This window comes from Canis lupus, chromosome 24 (genome assembly GCF_011100685.1).
Source record: "Canis lupus familiaris isolate Mischka breed German Shepherd chromosome 24, alternate assembly UU_Cfam_GSD_1.0, whole genome shotgun sequence".
Lineage (NCBI taxonomy): Eukaryota > Metazoa > Chordata > Mammalia > Carnivora > Canidae > Canis > Canis lupus.
Window position 1 is genome coordinate 32,098,678 of NC_049245.1, and position 18,545 is coordinate 32,117,222.

The 18,545-nt window shown below is 39.4% G+C and overlaps 1 protein-coding gene, 1 long non-coding RNA gene and 1 pseudogene across 3 annotated transcripts in view; 1 reads left to right on the forward strand and 2 right to left on the reverse strand.

Annotated features, from left to right (window-relative positions):
- Positions 1-18,545, forward strand: part of LOC119865672 — a 125,776-nt gene that overhangs the window by 90,106 nt on the left and 17,125 nt on the right. The gene's annotated exons all lie outside the window — the stretch shown is intronic.
- Positions 2,652-3,818, reverse strand: LOC119877479 (glyceraldehyde-3-phosphate dehydrogenase). 2 transcript variants are annotated; one of them, XM_038572378.1, is made up of 2 exons: positions 3,623-3,818; positions 2,652-3,568 (listed from the first exon to the last, which is right to left on the reverse strand). In XM_038572378.1, exons 1-2 carry the CDS (start codon positions 3,743-3,745, stop codon positions 2,744-2,746), a joined length of 948 nt encoding a protein of 315 aa, XP_038428306.1. In that variant the 5' UTR covers positions 3,746-3,818; the 3' UTR covers positions 2,652-2,743. The 2 variants fall into 2 exon arrangements, with proteins under 2 accessions (XP_038428306.1, XP_038428305.1); XM_038572377.1 differs by having other exon boundaries at positions 2,652-3,818.
- On the reverse strand, positions 15,543-15,674 carry LOC119865769 (annotated as a pseudogene).

Here is an 18,545-nt window from a genome sequence, read left to right on the forward strand (position 1 = left end):
CTTGGCTGCTCTGTCAGCCCACACCCCAAGCAGCCCCCAAGCCTCTCTCACCACCCAGACTCTTCAGCCATTGGCATTTCTCTCTGATCCTCCCTGCTGCCAACCCTGCATCCTTGGCCGCTTTCATATCTTGCCTCCATGCTCCTACTCCCCATCAGTATTTTCAGTTACTAAATATTACAATTCTTATAGTTTAAAAGAAATGTCAGTGTTGTAGGTTGAGCTCTTTAATTGTTAGTGAGGTTGAGTATATATTCATGTTATTTCTTATTTGAATTGCTTATTTTGCCCATTTTCCTACTAAGTTCAGCTATTATTGGTATGAAAGGGCTCTTTGTACAGTAGAGACCTTGGCTCTTGGTCATATGCTACAATTTGTCTTTTGATTTTGTTTATGGTGTTCATTACTATTTAAAAATTTTACATGATAGAATCAGCCTGTTTTTTTTTTTCAGGATTTTGTATTCCCCAATTTTTATATAAATATTTTCCCTAGCATTTTAATCAATCAAAAAATAGGTAAACCATTAATGTCTGGAATACACACACACACACTAAGATTTTTATTTATTTGAGAGAGTGTGTATGCTCTGGACTAGGCAGGGGTTAGGGGACAGAGGAGAGGGAGAATCAGGCTCCCCACTGGCCAGACAGCTCCATTTCAGGACTCCGGGATCAGGAATCATGACCTGAGCTGAAGACTTAATGACTGGCTCATTACTGAGCCACCCAGGTGCTCCTGGAATATATTTTAGTATTAGGATAAAAGCTAGGAATTTTTCTCCCAAAGGGCTAGACAGTTATCCCAACATCTTTTATTGTACAATCCATAATTTCTTAACTTAAATTGTTGTCATTATTACAAAGTAAGTGTCAATATATACTTGAGTCTGAATGAATTCTCCAATTTGTTTCACTGATTTGTCTGTCTCTTTAGGCAATATGCCACATCATTGATCACTGAATTTTTGTTTTAAAGATTTTATTTATTTATTCATGAGAGACACAGAGAGAGGCAGAGACATAGGCAGAGGGAGAAGCAGGCTCCCTGCAAGGAGCCTGATGCGGAACTTGATCCCAGGATCCCCAGATCACGACCTGAGTCAAAGGCAGACACTGAACCACTTAGCCACCCAGGTGCCCTATCACTGTAGTTTTATAATACATTTTTAACACCTGGTAAGGAAAATCCACCTCATTGTTCTTTAAAAAGGATTTTTACAGCTCTATATATTCATTTTTCTTAGCAAAGTTAAGAATTATTTTGCTAAGATCCCAAAAAATGTTTTTGAGGTTTTAATTTGGATTGCATTAAACTTTAGAAGAATTTGGAAGAATTTATATTTTTATGATGTTAGATTCCTCAAAGAAGAAGGTATCTATTACCATTCACACAAGTCTTTACTTTTATGTCCCTACATAATGTTTTATATTTCTCTGCATTATGGTGCTGCACATTTCTTGTTATGTTCATTCCTAAGTATTTTCTTATTTTTGCTGCTATTGGGTAATGAGTCTTCTATTCCATCATATTTTCCGACTAGCTATTACTCATATGTATGAAACTATATGGAGAGGAAGCAGTCCCTGATGGTTAGACAGATGGGCTTTGGAATGAGGCTACCTGGATTTCCATCTTGGCTCTCTCATTCACAAGCTATGTGACTGTAGGCTGATAACTTTGCCTCCCTGAGCCTCAGTTTCCTCGTTTTAAGGATAAAAATAGTACCTATTTGATGGCAATGTGCCTCATACATATTAAGTCCTTAATAGCTATAAGTATTATTATTTAAAATTTTTGTAATGAGCTATTTTCCTGAGCTGTTATAATGTATATATTTTCCTGAATTATATCCTCATAATTTTTATATTCTTGTGTTGAATTGTATTATTTCTAATAGTTTAGCAATGATTCTTTTAGGTTTCTTAGAAAGAAAATTATATAATATATGAATACTTTGTTACCTCCTTTCCAAAAGCTATATCTTGTTTTATTTTCTTACTTACATATGATGTCCTGATCTTATTTCTGATTCATCAGAAATACTTCTATTGCTTAACTTTTGAGTAAGAGGTTTGTTATTAGAGACACATGTATGTCTTTATCCTAAAGATATCCAGGGAGATCTAAATAGATATATGTTTAACAATGTTATAGAACAATGTTATTTAAAATTCCTTTTCATTAGAAATGGAGATTACATTTTATCCAATACCCACCCCCCATCCCACCTCCTGGCATCTAAGGAAATGATCTTGTCATTTTTCTATTTTGACCTCTTAATATGGTGAATCGTATTTACAGATCTCCTAATATTACACCATACTCGTAAGTCTTGGAGCAAGCCCCTGTTTGGACATATTATGGTAGCTTTTTAATGTGCTGCTGTAATTGGTTTGTTAATATTTTATTTAATGTCTTATGATCGGTTTTCTTTTTCCTTGTTGTTTTCAGCTTTTAGTGTCATATATGTATGTGTGTGTGTATACCTGCTTTCTTTTTTTTTTTTTTTTTTTTTTTTTTTTTTTTTTTTTTTTTTTTGGGTACAGTATACTTTATTGATGGTACATGACAAGGTAGGGCTCCCCAAGCCCTTCCCCTTCCTTGGGGTCTAGGATGTAAATTGGAGGTCAGGAGATTCTCTCAGTGTGTTGGGGGATTAAGTTGGGGCAGGGACTCCCCAGCAGCTGAGGGCCTCTCTCTTCCTCTTGTTCTTGCTGGGGCTGGTGGTCCAGGAGGCTCTTACTCCTTGGAGGCCATGTGGACCATGAGGTCCACCACCCGGTTGCTGTAGCCAAATTCATTGTCATACCAGGAAATGAGCTTGACAAAGTGGTCATTGAGGGCAATGCCAGCCCCGGCGTCGAAGGTGGAAGAGTGGGTGTCACTGTTGAAGTCACAGGAGACCACCTGGTCCTCAGTGTAGCCCAGGATGCCTTTGAGGGGTCCCTCCGATGCCTGCTTCACTACCTTCTTGATGTCGTCATATTTGGCAGCTTTCTCCAGGCGGCAGGTCAGATCCACAACTGATACATTGGGGGTGGGGACACGGAAGGCCATGCCAGTGAGCTTCCCGTTCAGCTCAGGGATGACCTTGCCCACAGCCTTGGCAGCGCCAGTGGAAGCAGGGATGATGTTCTGGGCAGCCCCTCGGCCGTCACGCCACATCTTCCCAGAGGGGCCGTCCACGGTCTTCTGGGTGGCAGTGATGGCATGGACGGTGGTCATGAGGCCCTCCACGATGCCGAAGTGGTCATGGATGACTTTGGCTAGAGGAGCCAAGCAGTTGGTGGTGCAGGAGGCATTGCTGACAATCTTGAGGGAGTTGTCATACTTCTCATGGTTCACGCCCATCACAAACATGGGGGCATCAGCAGAAGGAGCAGAGATGATGACCCTCTTGGCCCCGCCTTTCAAGTGAGCCCCAGCCTTCTCCATGGTGGTGAAGACCCCAGTGGACTCCACAACATACTCAGCACCAGCATCACCCCATTTGATGTTGGCGGGATCTCGCTCCTGGAAGATGGAGATGGACTTCCCGTTGATGACAAGTTTCCCGTTCTCAGCCTTGACTGTGCCGTGGAATTTGCCGTGGGTAGAATCATACTGGAACATGTACACCATGTAGTTGAGATCAATGAAGGGGTCATTGATGGCGACAATATCCACTTTGCCAGAGTTAAAAGCAGCCCTGGTGACCAGGCGCCCAATACGGCCAAATCCGTTCACTCCGACCTTCACCATCGTGCCTCGGGGACGCGCCTGGGGCTGCAGCAGAAGACGCGGCTGTCTGTCGGGCGGGGAGGAGCAGAGAGCCGTATACCTGCTTTCTTAAAAACTCAGAATACTGCTTCTTTCCAAATGCTCTAGAGTGCTACGTTTTTCCTTAGTTGTATTTGGAAAGTTACTATATGGTAAAATTGACTTTTTGCAGGAAGGATATGCAGTTTTCTGAATTTCAACATGATAGATAGATAGATAGATAGATAGATAGATAGATAGATAGATGATAGATAGATAGATAGATATGCATGTGTGTGTGTGTGTGTGTAATCAACACCGTAATTAGGGTATAGAATTATTCCATTGCCACATACATCCCCCAACCTGAGAAAAAAAGGAGGGAGGGAAGGGGGAGGAGGGAACCTGTAGAACACAAAAGCAAGGAGCAAGGGGGTCTCAGAAATATTTTCATGGGGTGCAGAGTAGAATAGTGAACTATGGTTAGTGGGATGGAAGGCTGCCGGTCATAGTAATTTGCATCTTAAAATTACTTTGTGGCTATAGACTGTTAACATGTCAGTTAGCAATTATTTGGAATGTAACTACTGAAGACAATGTGTTTTCTGAATCTAGTTTCAGCTTCTCTCTCTTTTTTTTGTTTTTTTTTTTTGCTTCTCTCTCTTTTTTAAAAATTATTTATTTGAAGAGAGAGAGAGAGAGAGAGAGAGAGAGAGAGAGAAAGTGAGATCAGGGAGAGGGACAAGCAGACTCCATGCTGTGTGGAGGTGGACCCAGGGCTTGATCTTATGACCTTAAGATCATGACCTGAGCTGTGGTCAAGAGTCTGTGGCTTAACTGGCTGAGTCCCCCAGGTCCCCCTAGATTCAGCTTCTTGATTTCTTCTTTGAGCCAAGAGTTGGTGAGGTAGAAATTGTCAAAAAAAATAAATAAATAAAAGAAAAAAAAGGAAGCAAGGAAAATGTCTCAATTTCTAGTTTTTTGCCTTTGCTATTAATTTACATTTTTATGACATCAAGGTCAGAGTTTGTGAGTTGTAATATATCTACTTTTAGAATTTTTAGGTTTCCTTTGTGGCCTAGCACATAACAAATTTTTGCAAACACCATATGACACTTGAAGAAAAAGAATATTTTCTGTTTCCTATGCATAGAAATATCTACAGTCCTATTTAATAAATTTTATTAATTGTATTATTTAAATTATGTATATCCTTGGAAAACTGAGTGGCTCAGTTGGTTTAATGTCTCCCTTCAGCTCAGGTCATGATCCCAGGGTTCTGGGATGGAGTCCCACAGGCCAGGCTCCCTGCTCATCTCTACCCCTGCTCTCTCTCTGTCTCTCTCACTTGCTCACTCTCTCTCTCTCAAATAAATAACTAAATAAAATCTTCTTTAAACAAGATTATGTATATCCTTAATATTTTAAGTTAGTCCAAAATCAAGAGAGGGAAGTTAAAGTTTCTTACTTTTGTATTTGTGTTATTCCACAGTGTATTTATCTAAAGTTTTTACTTCATATATTTTGATGCTATGTTATCTGAAGTGTCATGACATTTGTTCTCATTGTGTTTCATACCCTTTATCAATTATGGGTGGTGCTTTTTCTCATTCAGTAAGTTTTGGTTTCAGTTCAACCTTTTCTGATATTCAGATCATGGATCCTGGTTTAGTTTGCATTTACCTGGCTCATCCCTGAAAATCTTTTTACTTCTCACAAAAAGAAAATCTTTTTACTTTTCACTCACATCCATTCCTTCTCCTTGCCTCCTTCCTCTGCCCTCCACTGTGCAGACTGGTTACTAATTCAGTTTGTCATATATTTTTACTTTCTTAAAAATAATACACTCAAGCCTCTTTTCCTTGATTTGTCAAGAAAGAGAATAATGTATGAGAGTATAAATCCACTTTTTATCATGAAAGGTCACAAATCTAAACATTCATATTTCCTTCCCCTCCTCCTTTTGTTATGATCTGAGATTGCTATCACAGTCAATTATAGATACTCCATGTTTATTATTTATTTTTACATAACAGGTTTTCTTTAGGAATGACGTAGTTTTCATTTTGACTTAAAATTAATTTTCACAGTTATCGAGGCTTCATTTTATATTTAAAAGGATCCAAGACTCAATTCTTATACTTTCTTTCAGTAGCTTTCCTGTTTCTGATTCTTATTTTGAATTATCTTGTTTGTGATTATCTGAGTTTTATTACTAAAACATTTTTGAAAAGAAACACTGATGGTGGGATCCCTGGGTGGCGCAGCGGTTTAGCGCCTGCCTTTGGCCCAGGGCGCGATCCTGGAGACCCGGGATCGAATCCCACGTCAGGCTCCCGGTGCATGGAGCCTGCTTCTCCCTCTGCCTGTGTCTCTGCCTCTCTCTCTCTCTGTGACTATCATAAATAAATAAATAAAAAAAATTAAAAAAAAAAAAAGAAACACTGATGGATCAGATAATCCCCAAGTAAATAATAAAATATTGGTTGGGTGTAAAACTCTTAAGTCATACTTTTGTTTGGAAGAGTTTGCAGATGTTACCTTTGTTTTCTGACATGCATGAATGTGGAGAGATTGAGGGTTAGCTAATACTCTTCTTGTTGATGACTTGGCATTTTTGGCTGGATGCTCAGATAATTTCTTCTTCAATCCTTTACACTGACCATCTTGATCAGACTATATGTAGATTTGACGTCTTCTCTGAAAAGATTTTTGCAGAGCACCTGGGTGGTGAAATGGGTATCTGACTCTTGGTTTTGGCTCAGGTCCTGGTCTCAGGGTTTTGGGATGGAGCCTCATGTTGGGCTCCATGCTCAGTGGAGAGTCTTCTTGGAGTTTTCTCCCTCTGCCCCTCTTCTCTCTCTCTAAAAAGTAAGTAAATCTTAAAAAAATATATATTTTTGCAATGCTATATCTCTACTCAATCTCCATATTCAGCTTCTTCACTTTGCTAGAAGCTGGATTGTTTTTATGACGTATTTGCTCTGTTCTCTTCAGTGTGTTTGCTTCCATTGTCTGCCGTCCACAGCAATCCTCTTCTTGAAATTGTTCCAAAATCTTTGACCTTTTCCTTTGCATTTTGTGTGGTTTTTCTATAGGTTATCTTTAATACTCCTCACTTGCTTTTCTGCTGTGTCACTTCTGTCCTCTGTGTTTCTCACCTGTTTGATGGTAGCGCAGCAGGATTATTCTGGAGCATAATTCCTTACCTTGGCTCCCTGATTCTACTAATCTTATCTGTTATCATCTTATCTTTAGTTTCTTTGAGGCTGTGATACATTTGTCTTTTAATTCTTTTTCTGTTTCTTGTCTTTTTGGCCATATCTTTTTCCAAAACGGAGTCTCTGTTTTTAGCATGATCTATTTCTTCCTTTTCTTTCCTGTTGTCCTTTGAAAATTTCCATAGTTTTGATATTTGATGTTATTTAAGCTTACTTATTTTTGAACCAGAGTAGTTTCATCAGACCTATTATTTGCCCAAATTTAGAACAGCTATATTCTCCTTCCCCTCCTTCCCTGTTTACCTGGTCTTCTCTGTACCCCTCAGATTTTGAATTTAAAGGTTGCTCTTCTGGAGCCTGGAAGGTAGGAGAGGAGGGGCAGGGGCACTGGCAATGGTTACAAGTGCAAATTTCATGACTTTTGGTGTACAGCACATGGCTTGAAGCCCTGTAGGGGAGTCACTCTGCTTGGCTGGGGACACAACCAATAGTAGGCAGTGAGGGGAAGGGATGCTTTCAAGTTTCAGGTGGTCCCAGCTTCAGAGACAGTCCTTTCTAGGGCCGCCACATCTTTGCCATAAGGGCAGGCAGTTTCAGGCCATCTGTCCAGCAAAGCTCCTCTGCCTTCTATGAGACTGAGTTCTAGGGATTTTGGCTCCTCTACCTATGCACAGGGAGGGAGAGAGGCCAAGAAAGCCATTCTTTACAATCCACATCTTCCCTCAACCCCCTCAGCCCAAAGAAGGTGCTGTGGCCTCTCTGTTCTGTAAAACTTTGTCATCAGAATGTTTCGTCTTGGTGTCTATCCCCTTGAAAGAATTCGGTTTCCTTCTTGGTTGGAAGCACATATCAGAGGCTTGTCCAAGTTTGGCCAACTTACTGTTTCCTGGAGTAAGGGAGAGTCTTCTAGACCACTGGTTCTCATCTAGGGGCAATATGGCCTCATCCCTCCAGGGACATTGGCAAAGTCTAGAGACATCTTTGGTTGGTGCAGTTTGGGTCGGGATGCTTTTGGCATCTAGTGAGTAGAGGCAAGGGATATTATTGAACATCTTACACTGTACAAGGTAGCCCCCCACAATAAAGAACTCTCCAGTCCATGAGTCAGTTGTGCAAGGTTGAAAAACACTGTTCCAGACTGGCATTCTGTGGCCCATCTCTTAGACTATACATCTCCCTGTTGCCACCCCAGCAAATGGGGTGATATCATGAGAGTCTTCTGAATTTCCTTCATCTAACATTTTTTACCATTGTAGGGAAGATCAACATATCAATTCTCAGGGTCTTCTTCCAATTTGATCCTTTTTTTTTTTTTTTCCAGGAAGATATATATATATATACTTTTCAAAATTTGACTCAGGTAGTTGGGGTTCATTCCAAGCTCCAGAACTGCTGGCTTATTCTTGGTCATTTAAAATTTACTTTTGTTTACTCTCCTCAGAGTTTGGCCATGGCTAAGGAGATTTGTACTTTAAAATACCTGGAGCAGGTAGCCTGATTGGCTTAGTTGGTTAAGCAGCTACCTTTAGCTCATGTCATGATCTCAGGGTCCTGAGATGGAGCCCCACATTGGGCTCCCTGCTCACCAGGGAGTCTGCTTCTTCTCACTCCCTGGTGCCCCTCCCTGCTCCCCCCTCTACCAGCTTGTGCTCACCCTCCTGCTCTCTCAAATAAATAGATAAAATCTTTTTTTAAAAATGCCTGGAGCACTCAGCTCTCATGCTGCAAGGCCTCAAGACTATTCCGTGAAAAAAAAAAAAAAAGTTTGATGAAGCTATTGAGTGGTTCTCTATCACTCTCCTGTCAGAAGAGGAAGAGAAAATTCCTGTTGTAAATGTGTGGGCCCTCTCCTGCCCTGTCCCCCTTGGAGCCTTTGTGATTTGCTCAAAACTGGTGGAGCCCTCGTACCCAGTGCCAAGTTTTTGTTACTGATTAGTTTCTCCATTTTGAACACACACACCCCTAAATTAATTTTTGTTCATTCTATTCTATTCACTGAGAGGGACATTTAGTAAGCCTGCATTTATTATACCATCATTCCTTGAATGTTTCAGGTAATTTTAAAGAAAACCTCACAAAAGAATTCAGCCATTTGATTCCATATTCCAGCAGCAGCCATTATGACCCTTTCAAATCATCCTTTCCTGTGCATTATCTCACTTAATTCTCTAGCAGCCTTGTTGAAGTGCATAGTATTATGCCCATTTTACAGTAGCTCTCACTCTTCTGTGGCTCATGAGTTGACGTGAATTGTATATACTTGACTCCAAATTTTGTGTTTTTTTTCATCCATGTTCTTCTCAAGAAGTGAAGTGATGACCTCCTTGTCTGCTAGCAAGCATGTTGATGGAGGAAATGGGATTCTGACAAGACATTGCTCACCATGTATACTTTGCCTAAGGGCATATTTAACTGAACTTAATTGGAACAACCACCCAGGGTTTTAAAATTTTTATCATTAATTTTTCTATGTCATTATTAAGCAACTGCAAGGATTCACCATCATTAAAAGCAGGGTTAGGGGTACCTGAGTGGCTTAGTGGTTGAACGTCTGCCTTTGGCTCAGGGCATGATCCTGGGGTCCTGGGATCAAGTCCCGCATCAAGGCCCCCACAGGTTGCTGCTTCTCCTTCTGCCTCTCTCTGTGTTTCTCATAAATAAATAAATAAATAAATAAATAAATAAATAAATAAAATCTTTAAAAAAAAAAAGCAACTGTTATTATAGGAGCAATTATATGTGAATGTGTTTTTCCCCTCTACCTACCGGAAATAGGAGAAATCTAACAGACCTATTGGCTCACCCTGGATTGGGATTTTCCACCTGGACCCTGTCCCCAATCTACTAGGCGATGGATCACTATGTTCAGGTTGCCCAGAGGAAAGAACACTGTGATCCTTGTCTCAGCTCTGTGACCAAGAGCAAGTTCTGTAGCAATTCTAGGCTTCATCTCTCCCCTGGTGGGAGTGAAAAGTGTAGGGTTGTATGTTCTTTCTGCCTTTAAGTTTTCAGATTTTGTGAAATCCAAACCTGGGAATTGTCCCCAGAGCATAGCTTCAGTCTAGGCTTTGCTGTGTTTCTGGGTATATCCCCAGAGAAGTTTCCTTGGGTCTCATTTTACCCATTGGTAAAATAATCATGTTAAATAAGCTCTGTGGTTTTCAAACTGTGTTCTGAGGAGCCCTAGGAACTGTGGTTGGGGAAGCACGCTAGTGCTTTATATGCTTCAGTCCTGGGTAAGGTTACATGTATAACAGGTATTCTATTATTTACAAATTTAAAGATTGATGCCAGATATTTGTTCAAGGACAGCCTCTTCCCTGAAAGAGTTTTCCCCAAATAAACATTCTTAGAAACCAAAACTTACTCCTTTAAGCATCATTTTGATTTGTTATCAAATGGGAACGGATATCAAGTGGGTTTAGATGTCTTGTCTTATTGAACATAAGAGACTGAATATTAAAATTTTCTTGATGTTAAGGATCATTGTTAATGAATATCAGTGTGACACAGGGGCGCCTCGAGCACCTGGTTGAGTGGGAACAGCTATCACCCCTTCATGGACTGTACCCATGTGAGAGTGCTTCTTTAGTTTGTATGTCTGTTTGCTGTGATTTCCTCTCTCCCCCATGGCCTTTGGGCTGATGTCCTCACACACTGCATGGAGGGGTCATTCTAGACCCTGAGAAGGTCTGACCACAGTGAGGCTCACTTTTAGGGGCATCCTCACCCTCCTAGTATACTTCTCTCTCCATAAATCAGTGGTCTCGGGCTTCCTCTCTTGGTTGTTCCAAGATACTTCAAACCCAACACTCTTGTCTCCACTTCCCACCAACAGCACCTTTTCCTTAAAAGGCTCCTCATCTCTGTGCCTGACCCCAGGAAAGAAACCTGTGGCTCATACTGGATTCTTCTGTCATCCTCAATTTCACCATCTGATTAGTTACCCTGTCCTGGATCTGCCCCCAGAAGAGCCCAGTAACTTTTCACACGTCTCCTGATTTCTCTGGAAGGAAGGAAAAGGCAGGGTGGCAAGATAAAAAGAAGGAAATGAGTACCGAGCCTCTCCTCTTTGTTATAGGCACAGTATGAAGAATTTGACATCAAACAGGTGGGATCAAATCCAGGGCTGCAGCTTCTTCGCTTTGTGACCTTGGCACAATAACATCTCCCTTCCTGAGCTTGTTTCCTCATCTCCCAAACAGGGTCGATAAGGTGTATTTTGAAGATGAAATGACACAATAGACCTGGTACATATTCAGTGGTTGGTGTATTGTAACCAAGCCTTCCTGTCATCCCTTCCTTCCTCCTTCCTTCCTTGCCTCACAGTCTGTCTGTCTTCCTTGCCTCACAGCTGTACTTTTCCATCCAGGCAATGCTCTCCCCCACAGGCATGTGTGCTGTTTGGGGTGTGGGCATGAGATGAGGCTGTGAGTTGCATCACCTCCTCCAGTTTCCTTTGCTGGCCTACAAATGTCACGTTCATCCAAATAGCAATTTCAGGGCATACTTCTTTTCTGATTTGTTGGTGCTTCCGAAAAAATTAAATGGAGAGAACATTGAGGTGCCAAGAACATGTTGAACTCACTGTAGAAGCAGAGTCAGCTATTCCCCCAAGTCCCAAAGCTCTAAAATTAGACTCAGCCAACCCTGTGAGGAGGGCTAAGTTTACTCTTGCCCCCAAAGCAAAGGGCATCCTATTTACCCGAGGACCTGAAGTTTGTGGGACAGACCCTCAAGGCCTACCCAGAGCTCATAGCATCTCTCACCTCTATCCACGTCCATGTTGAACCATGTTCTATGCGTGAGGCTGAGCCCCTGCCAATCAATGTCTCATTTAATTGTTTTCTCTTTTAAAAATCAGCTGTATTGAGATATAATTTACATGTGAGAAAATGCACTCATTCCAGGTGTCCAGTTTAAGGAACCTTGACAAAAGCCCACATTCATGTAACTACTGACACAGGCAAGACAACATTTCTATCACCCTGGTAATTTTTCTTTTAAATTCATAAATGTTACAACCACCCAGAAAAGAACAGAGATTAATATTACAAAGTAACATTTACAAACTTGCCACCAAGATTTAGCAAATGTTACCATTTTGCCATATTTGCTTTGGTCTAGTCTCACTTCTCATTCTCTCTCTCCCCTCTCACTTTATCCACCTTCCCTTTTAAAAAACTGGAAAAAAATTCTTTTGAAGAAACAAAACATTTTAGATACACTTGGACCCTTCTTCATCTCAATCCTCAAAGGTAACCACTGTCATGGCCTGTATTTTAAAGGTAACATGTCCTACCTGCGCTTTGAAACTCTTATTGTATTGTGTATGATCACGGACAATATACAGCTTTGTTCGGGAGGCTTCTGATATTTACATAAAATAATGCCATAATGTACATGTCCTTTTACAACTTACTTTTATTCAACATGTGGTTATGAGATCTAGTCACCTTTTTTACAAGTTGATGAGGTTCATTCACCTTAATATAGTTTGTGGTATACGACTTTTAAAATTTCCTTATCCAGTCCCCTATTGGCAGGCAGTTAGATTGTTTCCTTTTTTTCTTCTTCTTCTTCTTAAAAATATCAGTGCTGCAGGGAATATTCTTGAGCCTGTATTTAAGAGTTATTCTAGGGTACTTGCCTGAAAGTGGAATTGTTGGGTCATAGCATCACAGGGCATACACAACTCCAGCTTTACTAGATATTGCCAAATTGCTTTCCAAGGTAAGGGTACCCACACCCAGACTATACAAGACTTCCTATTTTCTCGCCTCCTCTGTATTGTTAGATAACCACCCCCCACCAGTCTAGTATTTATGAAAGGTCTGTCAGTTGTTTTAATTTGTGTCTCTGGTCACCAGTGAAGCTGAGCATGTTTTCATATATTTATTGGCCTTTAAAGTTTTGTTTTTTTTTCCTGTGAATGTCTGTTGATATTTTTGTCTTCTGATTGCTTCTACTTCTACAAAATACCAAGCAAGGTCAGCAGCTGTGAGTGAAAGGTGGTGGGAGTTGGAGATTTGAGGGGAGTGTTAGAGGGGAGAGTGGTTTATCTTACTTTGGGTTGCTCAAAAGCAGACCCTGAGACAAGGATGTAGTGCATGTAGTATATTTGGAAGGTGATCCCAGGACATACATATGGGAGAGGGAGAAGTGAGGCAGGGAAGGGAAGAAAGCCAGTGAGGGGTTTATGTGGGTAACTGCAGGTCAATCCCACTGGGGAATTCTGGGAGCCACCTTTGAGGGGAAGGGAACTGGCGTATCTATACATCAACTCTGGGTGGTTTTTCCAAGAAGGCTACTCCTGTGTGGGGATTCCATAGGTCTCCAGCACTTTCACAGCTGCACTGGTAGAAAGAGACCTCTGGCACCAGAGAAAGCCCTTAGGAAAAGACATGTAGGTAAAGGCAATCAGGATTTGGATCAACACTGAAATGGTCAGTGTCCCAGGCTCATGAGTAGGAGAGTGAATTAATCAGTGACAGTTAGTAGGCTGACTGGGCAGTGCCATAAAGTGTGCTTCAGGGCTAATGGTGGTGGTTTAAAGGGAGCCATGAAATGTCTGGGTGACTCAGTAGAGCATACAATTCTTGATCTCTGGGTTGTGAGTTAAAGTCCCATGTTGGGTGTAGAAGTTACTTAAAAAGAAAATCTTAAATAAATAAACAAATAAAAAATGGAACCAGAGAACATGACAAGTGCCCAAAGGATCTTGGCTATCACCTACCCTCTGGCTTATAGATGAGGAACTTAGGCCCCCTAAGGAAAAGGGACTTTCCCAAAATCACAAAAGGACTCAGTGGGGGAAAGATGGAAAGCCATGTCCCGTTAGGGCCTTGCACAGAAAATAAAACAACTTTTTAAAAAGATTTTATTCATTTATTAATGAGAGACATAGAGAGAGCGAGAGAGAGAGGCAGAGACACAGGCAGAGGGAGAAGCAGGCTCCATGCAGGGAGCCTGACATGGGACTTGATCCCGGGTCTCCAGGATGACACCCCGGGCTGAAGGTGGCACTAAACCACTGATTTGGCACTAAACCAAATAAAACAATTTTTTAAAGCTTTTACAGGGCAGCCCGGGTGGCTCAGCGGTTTAGCGTCGCCTTCAGCCCAGGGTGTGATCCTGGAGACCCAAGATCGAGTCCCATGTCAGGTTCCCTGCGAGGAGCCTGCTTCTCCCTCTGCCTGTGTCTCTGCCTCTCTCTGTGTGTGTGTGTCTCTCATGAATAAATAAATAAATAAAATCTTAAAAAAAAAAAAAAGCCTTTACAGGGGCACCTGGTGGCTCAGTCAGTTAAGCATCTGACTCTTGATTTCAGCTCAGGTCATGATCTCAGGATCCTGGGATCAAGCCCCAGAGACAGGCTCTGCACTCAGCTCAGAATCAACTTGAGATTCTTTTTCTCCCTCTGCTTCTCTCCACTTGTGCATGCTCTCTCTCTCTCAAATAAGTGAATAAATCTTTTAAAAATTAATAAATAAATAAATTAATGAAATAGCTTTTATTTTACAAAAGTAAAGCATGATTACTGGAGAAAATTCAGAAAATATGAACAGAAAGAAATGTAAAAATCACATCTGTAACTGTAAGCAACTTAGTTTCTTTCTAGGCATATCCATATCCAAATAGTTTTTTTTTCCATATAGTTTTTCTTCAACAAAATTTCTTTTCTTTTTTTTTAGGATTTTATTTATTTATTTGATTTCAGGGAGAGAGAGGCAGAGAGAGCAAACATGAGTGGGGGGAGGGGCAGAGGGAGAGGGAGAGAGAATCCCAAGCAGACTCTGTGCTGAGCATGGAGCCCTATATGGGGCTCAATCCCATGGCCCTGAGATTGTGATACAAGCTGAAATCAAGAGTTGTATGCTTAACTGACTGAGCCATCCAGGCACCCCCCCAAAAATTTCAATCACATTATACATGCAAAACTTACCCGCCTATAAAATGATTTTTTTCATATTACAGTGTATTAAAGACATACATTATATGTATGTCTTTCCATATCACTGAATATTCTACATAAATATTAAGTGCTCCACAACATTCCATTGTTAAACATTTAAATTGTTTGCATTTTTTTCATTACCATGAACACCATTGCAACAAATTTCCTGGAAACCAACTCTGAGCATGACCATGACTATTTCCTAAGAATAAATTCCTAGGAATGGAATTGCTAGCTAAAAGTATAAGCACTTTTTAAGGATTTTTTAAGGGTGTTGCTACATATTGCCAATTTGATAAACTTTGTTAACTTTGGGAACGATACAACTATTTGCCCAGTTGCTCAGGCCAAAATTCTTGAGTCTTGCCTGTTGTAATTTTTTATTTTGTATAAGATTCCTTTAGGGTCCGTGGAAATAGGTTTGCTAAACAAAAAAGGTATGCTTGTGTCGGGGCTGAGTGGCTCAATTGGTTAAGCGTCTGACCCTTGACTTCTCCTCAGGTCATGATCTTGGGGTCCTGGGATCAAGCTCCACATTGGGCTCCCTGCTCATCAAGGAGGCTACTTGAGATTCTCCCTCCCTCTGCCCCTTCCCCTGCTCTCTTTCAAGCTCTGGGCCTTTCTCTCTCAAATATTTTTAAAAAGTATTCTGGTTTGCCATTTTGATATACACTGCCAAATTATCTTTTTCAATTAGCAATAATCGCGTCTTGGATAAACCTCATTGGCTACGATACTGCCACGGTGCAAAGCTGCCAAATTATCTTTTAAAAGTATTTACAGCAATTGAAAGTTCTTATGTAAAACCATGCTATTTTTCTCCCTTTTCTATTAAATATTTGGGTAGATTTAAGTAGTTGTTCCTTTTTTGGTACAGATCATGTACATTTTTGAAAGTTTATTTTTAGATCTATCTTTTGCTTTTTATTGTTGGAATGAATACCATTTTAAAAATCTGCTATAAAAAAAATAAAAAAAAATAAAATAAAAAATAAAAATCTGCTATATTTTCTACTTGGTCATTGCTGGAAATCTAAGAAAAGTATTGATTGTAGTATATTTATTTCAAACCATTTAAATATTTATCTATTATTATTTTTAATAAGTTTTTAATTGATTTTCTTGTTTTTTCCCCTAGGTAGAAAATTATATAATATGTGAATATTGATCATTTTGCTTTTTCTGCAAATATCTATACCTCTTGTTTTATTCTCTTCACTTCAGAATAGAGGGCAAAATGGGTGGTAATGAATTGTCTCTTTGTCTTCCCCCATGATTTAAGGGGAATTCTTCTGGTGTCTTCCCACAGAACATGATGCCAATAGTTATTTGATGTGCATGTGTAATTTTTTTTTGATCATGCTATGGAAATATCTTTCTATTCTTTTTTGTTGTTATTGCTGTTTTTGAGAAGGGCTGTGCAGAGAGAGAGGGAGAGAGAATCTTAAGCACTCTGCAGGGAGCCCAATGTGGGACTTGATCTCATGACCCTGATATCATGACCTGAGCTGAGATCAAAAGTTGCACATTTAACTGAATGACTCACCCAGGTGCCCCCTTTCTATTCTTATTTTATGAAACATTGCTATCAGGGATATATGTTATTTTAAAAAAACAGATTTTGGGCATTTATTGAGATTATTTTTTTCTCTTCTTACATCAATAGCCTATACAATTTTGAACAATTGTTGCTTAATCTCATATTTCTTCTTTTAACATACTAGTTAGTTTATTTGCTAATATTTTAATTATTTTGCAGGTATATTCGTAATTGGGTTTGTAGTGTTCCATTTTGTGCTTTGTCTATTCTTTTCATTTTGAGTCCTGCATAATTTGTAAAAATAATTGAAAATTTTCTTTCATTACGCATTGAAATAATTTAAATGGCAGTAGACTTCTATGATATTTGAATGTTTGAGATAATTCTGCTTTATCTGATGTTCACATTGAGGCTATGCTTTCTTCTTGTTCACATTCCCTAGAACCTTTTTGCTTTTCTTCTTACTCATAATCTCTCTGAATCATTTTGGTTCGCTTAAGTGTTTTGTAGGCATTCCCAAGCTGTATTTTGTGTTTTAATTTAAGCACGTTTTAAAAAATATCCTTAAACTCTTTTTCATTTATTGTCATAATAATTTCTGTTATTTAAAAATATTCAATTATTTTGTTGTGATTCACTGCAGTATTACTTGCTTTAAATGCTGTAACATTTATAATTTTTGAAGTAATTTAATGATGTAGATTCTTAGACTTATTAATAATTGAATTATTATTCCTAAATTCTGTAGTCCATCAATTTTAGAAGCAAGATCTTGTCTTGTGTCTCTCTCTATGAAAGAGGAAAATTACACATTTTTACTTCTTTTTATCCCCTCCTCTGTCAATCTCAACTCCAAATCTACTGCACCAGATTAGTGTATTCTAAATTTTTGTCCCACTGTATTATAATGAAATTATTATTGATAATTTTATCATGTGCCTTTCTCCATCAAGGAATTGAATATTTCTATTCTGTTTTATAACCATATACCTAGCAGTTATTAAGTCTTAATTCCACACTTAGAATTGGGGTGGATTTGACTCTCTCCTGTGACACAACTTCCATGTTCAAAGTATGTATTCAGCTAGTTCTTGAGAAAAAGTGTTTGTGATCTTCTCCCCAGATTCTCCAATGTTTCATTAACATCTTGTCTGCTTCCTTACCAGGTTATTGGCGCTTTGGCTGGACTCAAAGTTTGGGTCCATGTTCTTTTTATTCCCTCAAACCTTGTTTTGTCTCTGGCAGTGAATTGTGTGGCAGAAAAGTCAGGGTCCTGCTTCTTCTACATGGATATTTACATAAATTTATATATATATATATATATATATATATATATATATATATATATATATAAAATGAAATACTTTTATCAGAATTTGCTTTGTTACTGTTTGACCAATATGTTTTGGCCTCTCTGGTAGGAATGCCAGTTGTCCACAATGAATCTGTTGTCTTTCCTACATAGGTTTTCCCATTCTTTTGTTCTTTGTCCCTATATCCTGCCTTATTTTTCTCAAGCCTACTCCTCCCACCTCACTGATTTGGGTTTCTTCAGTGATGAGTCTGTTTTTCATTGCTTTGTATATCTTTTTTTTTTAAATGTTGCAATAGCATTGTTTATTTCCTTAATGATTTTTCTTAGCATCACCCATTCTTTTGTTAACCTGATCTGTTGTTATAAGGATCTCATTTTTTTCTTTGGAGCCCTTGATGATTTTTCCCCCCATTCCATTGAGAGTGAAAAGTATATTTGCCCCAAGTTTTCATTTGTTTTATGGGTTCAGTTTTCAGAAACACATTCTTCATATCTCCATGCTACTATGTTTATTTCATTCTCTTTGGTTGGAAAGTTTTGGCTCATGTCCACCTTTATCATCTTTGGATAGAATTGCATTTAGGATTTTTATTTGCCTCAAACTAGCATGGACAGATTTTCCTTGGTGATTCCCCATACCTCACACTTCATCCCTATGTATTTGAGTAGATTTGGCATGATCTTACTAGAACCATACAAGTGTCTATATATTTTAGACGCATTTAGAGAAAGATTTAGAAGGATACAAAACTAACAGAAAATGTTGATTA

Bases quoted from the DNA above. Each gene is read 5' to 3' on its own strand.
- LOC119877479 (XM_038572377.1), bottom strand. From the start codon at position 3,745: ATGGTGAAGGTCGGAGTGAACGGATTTGGCCGTATTGGGCGCCTGGTC.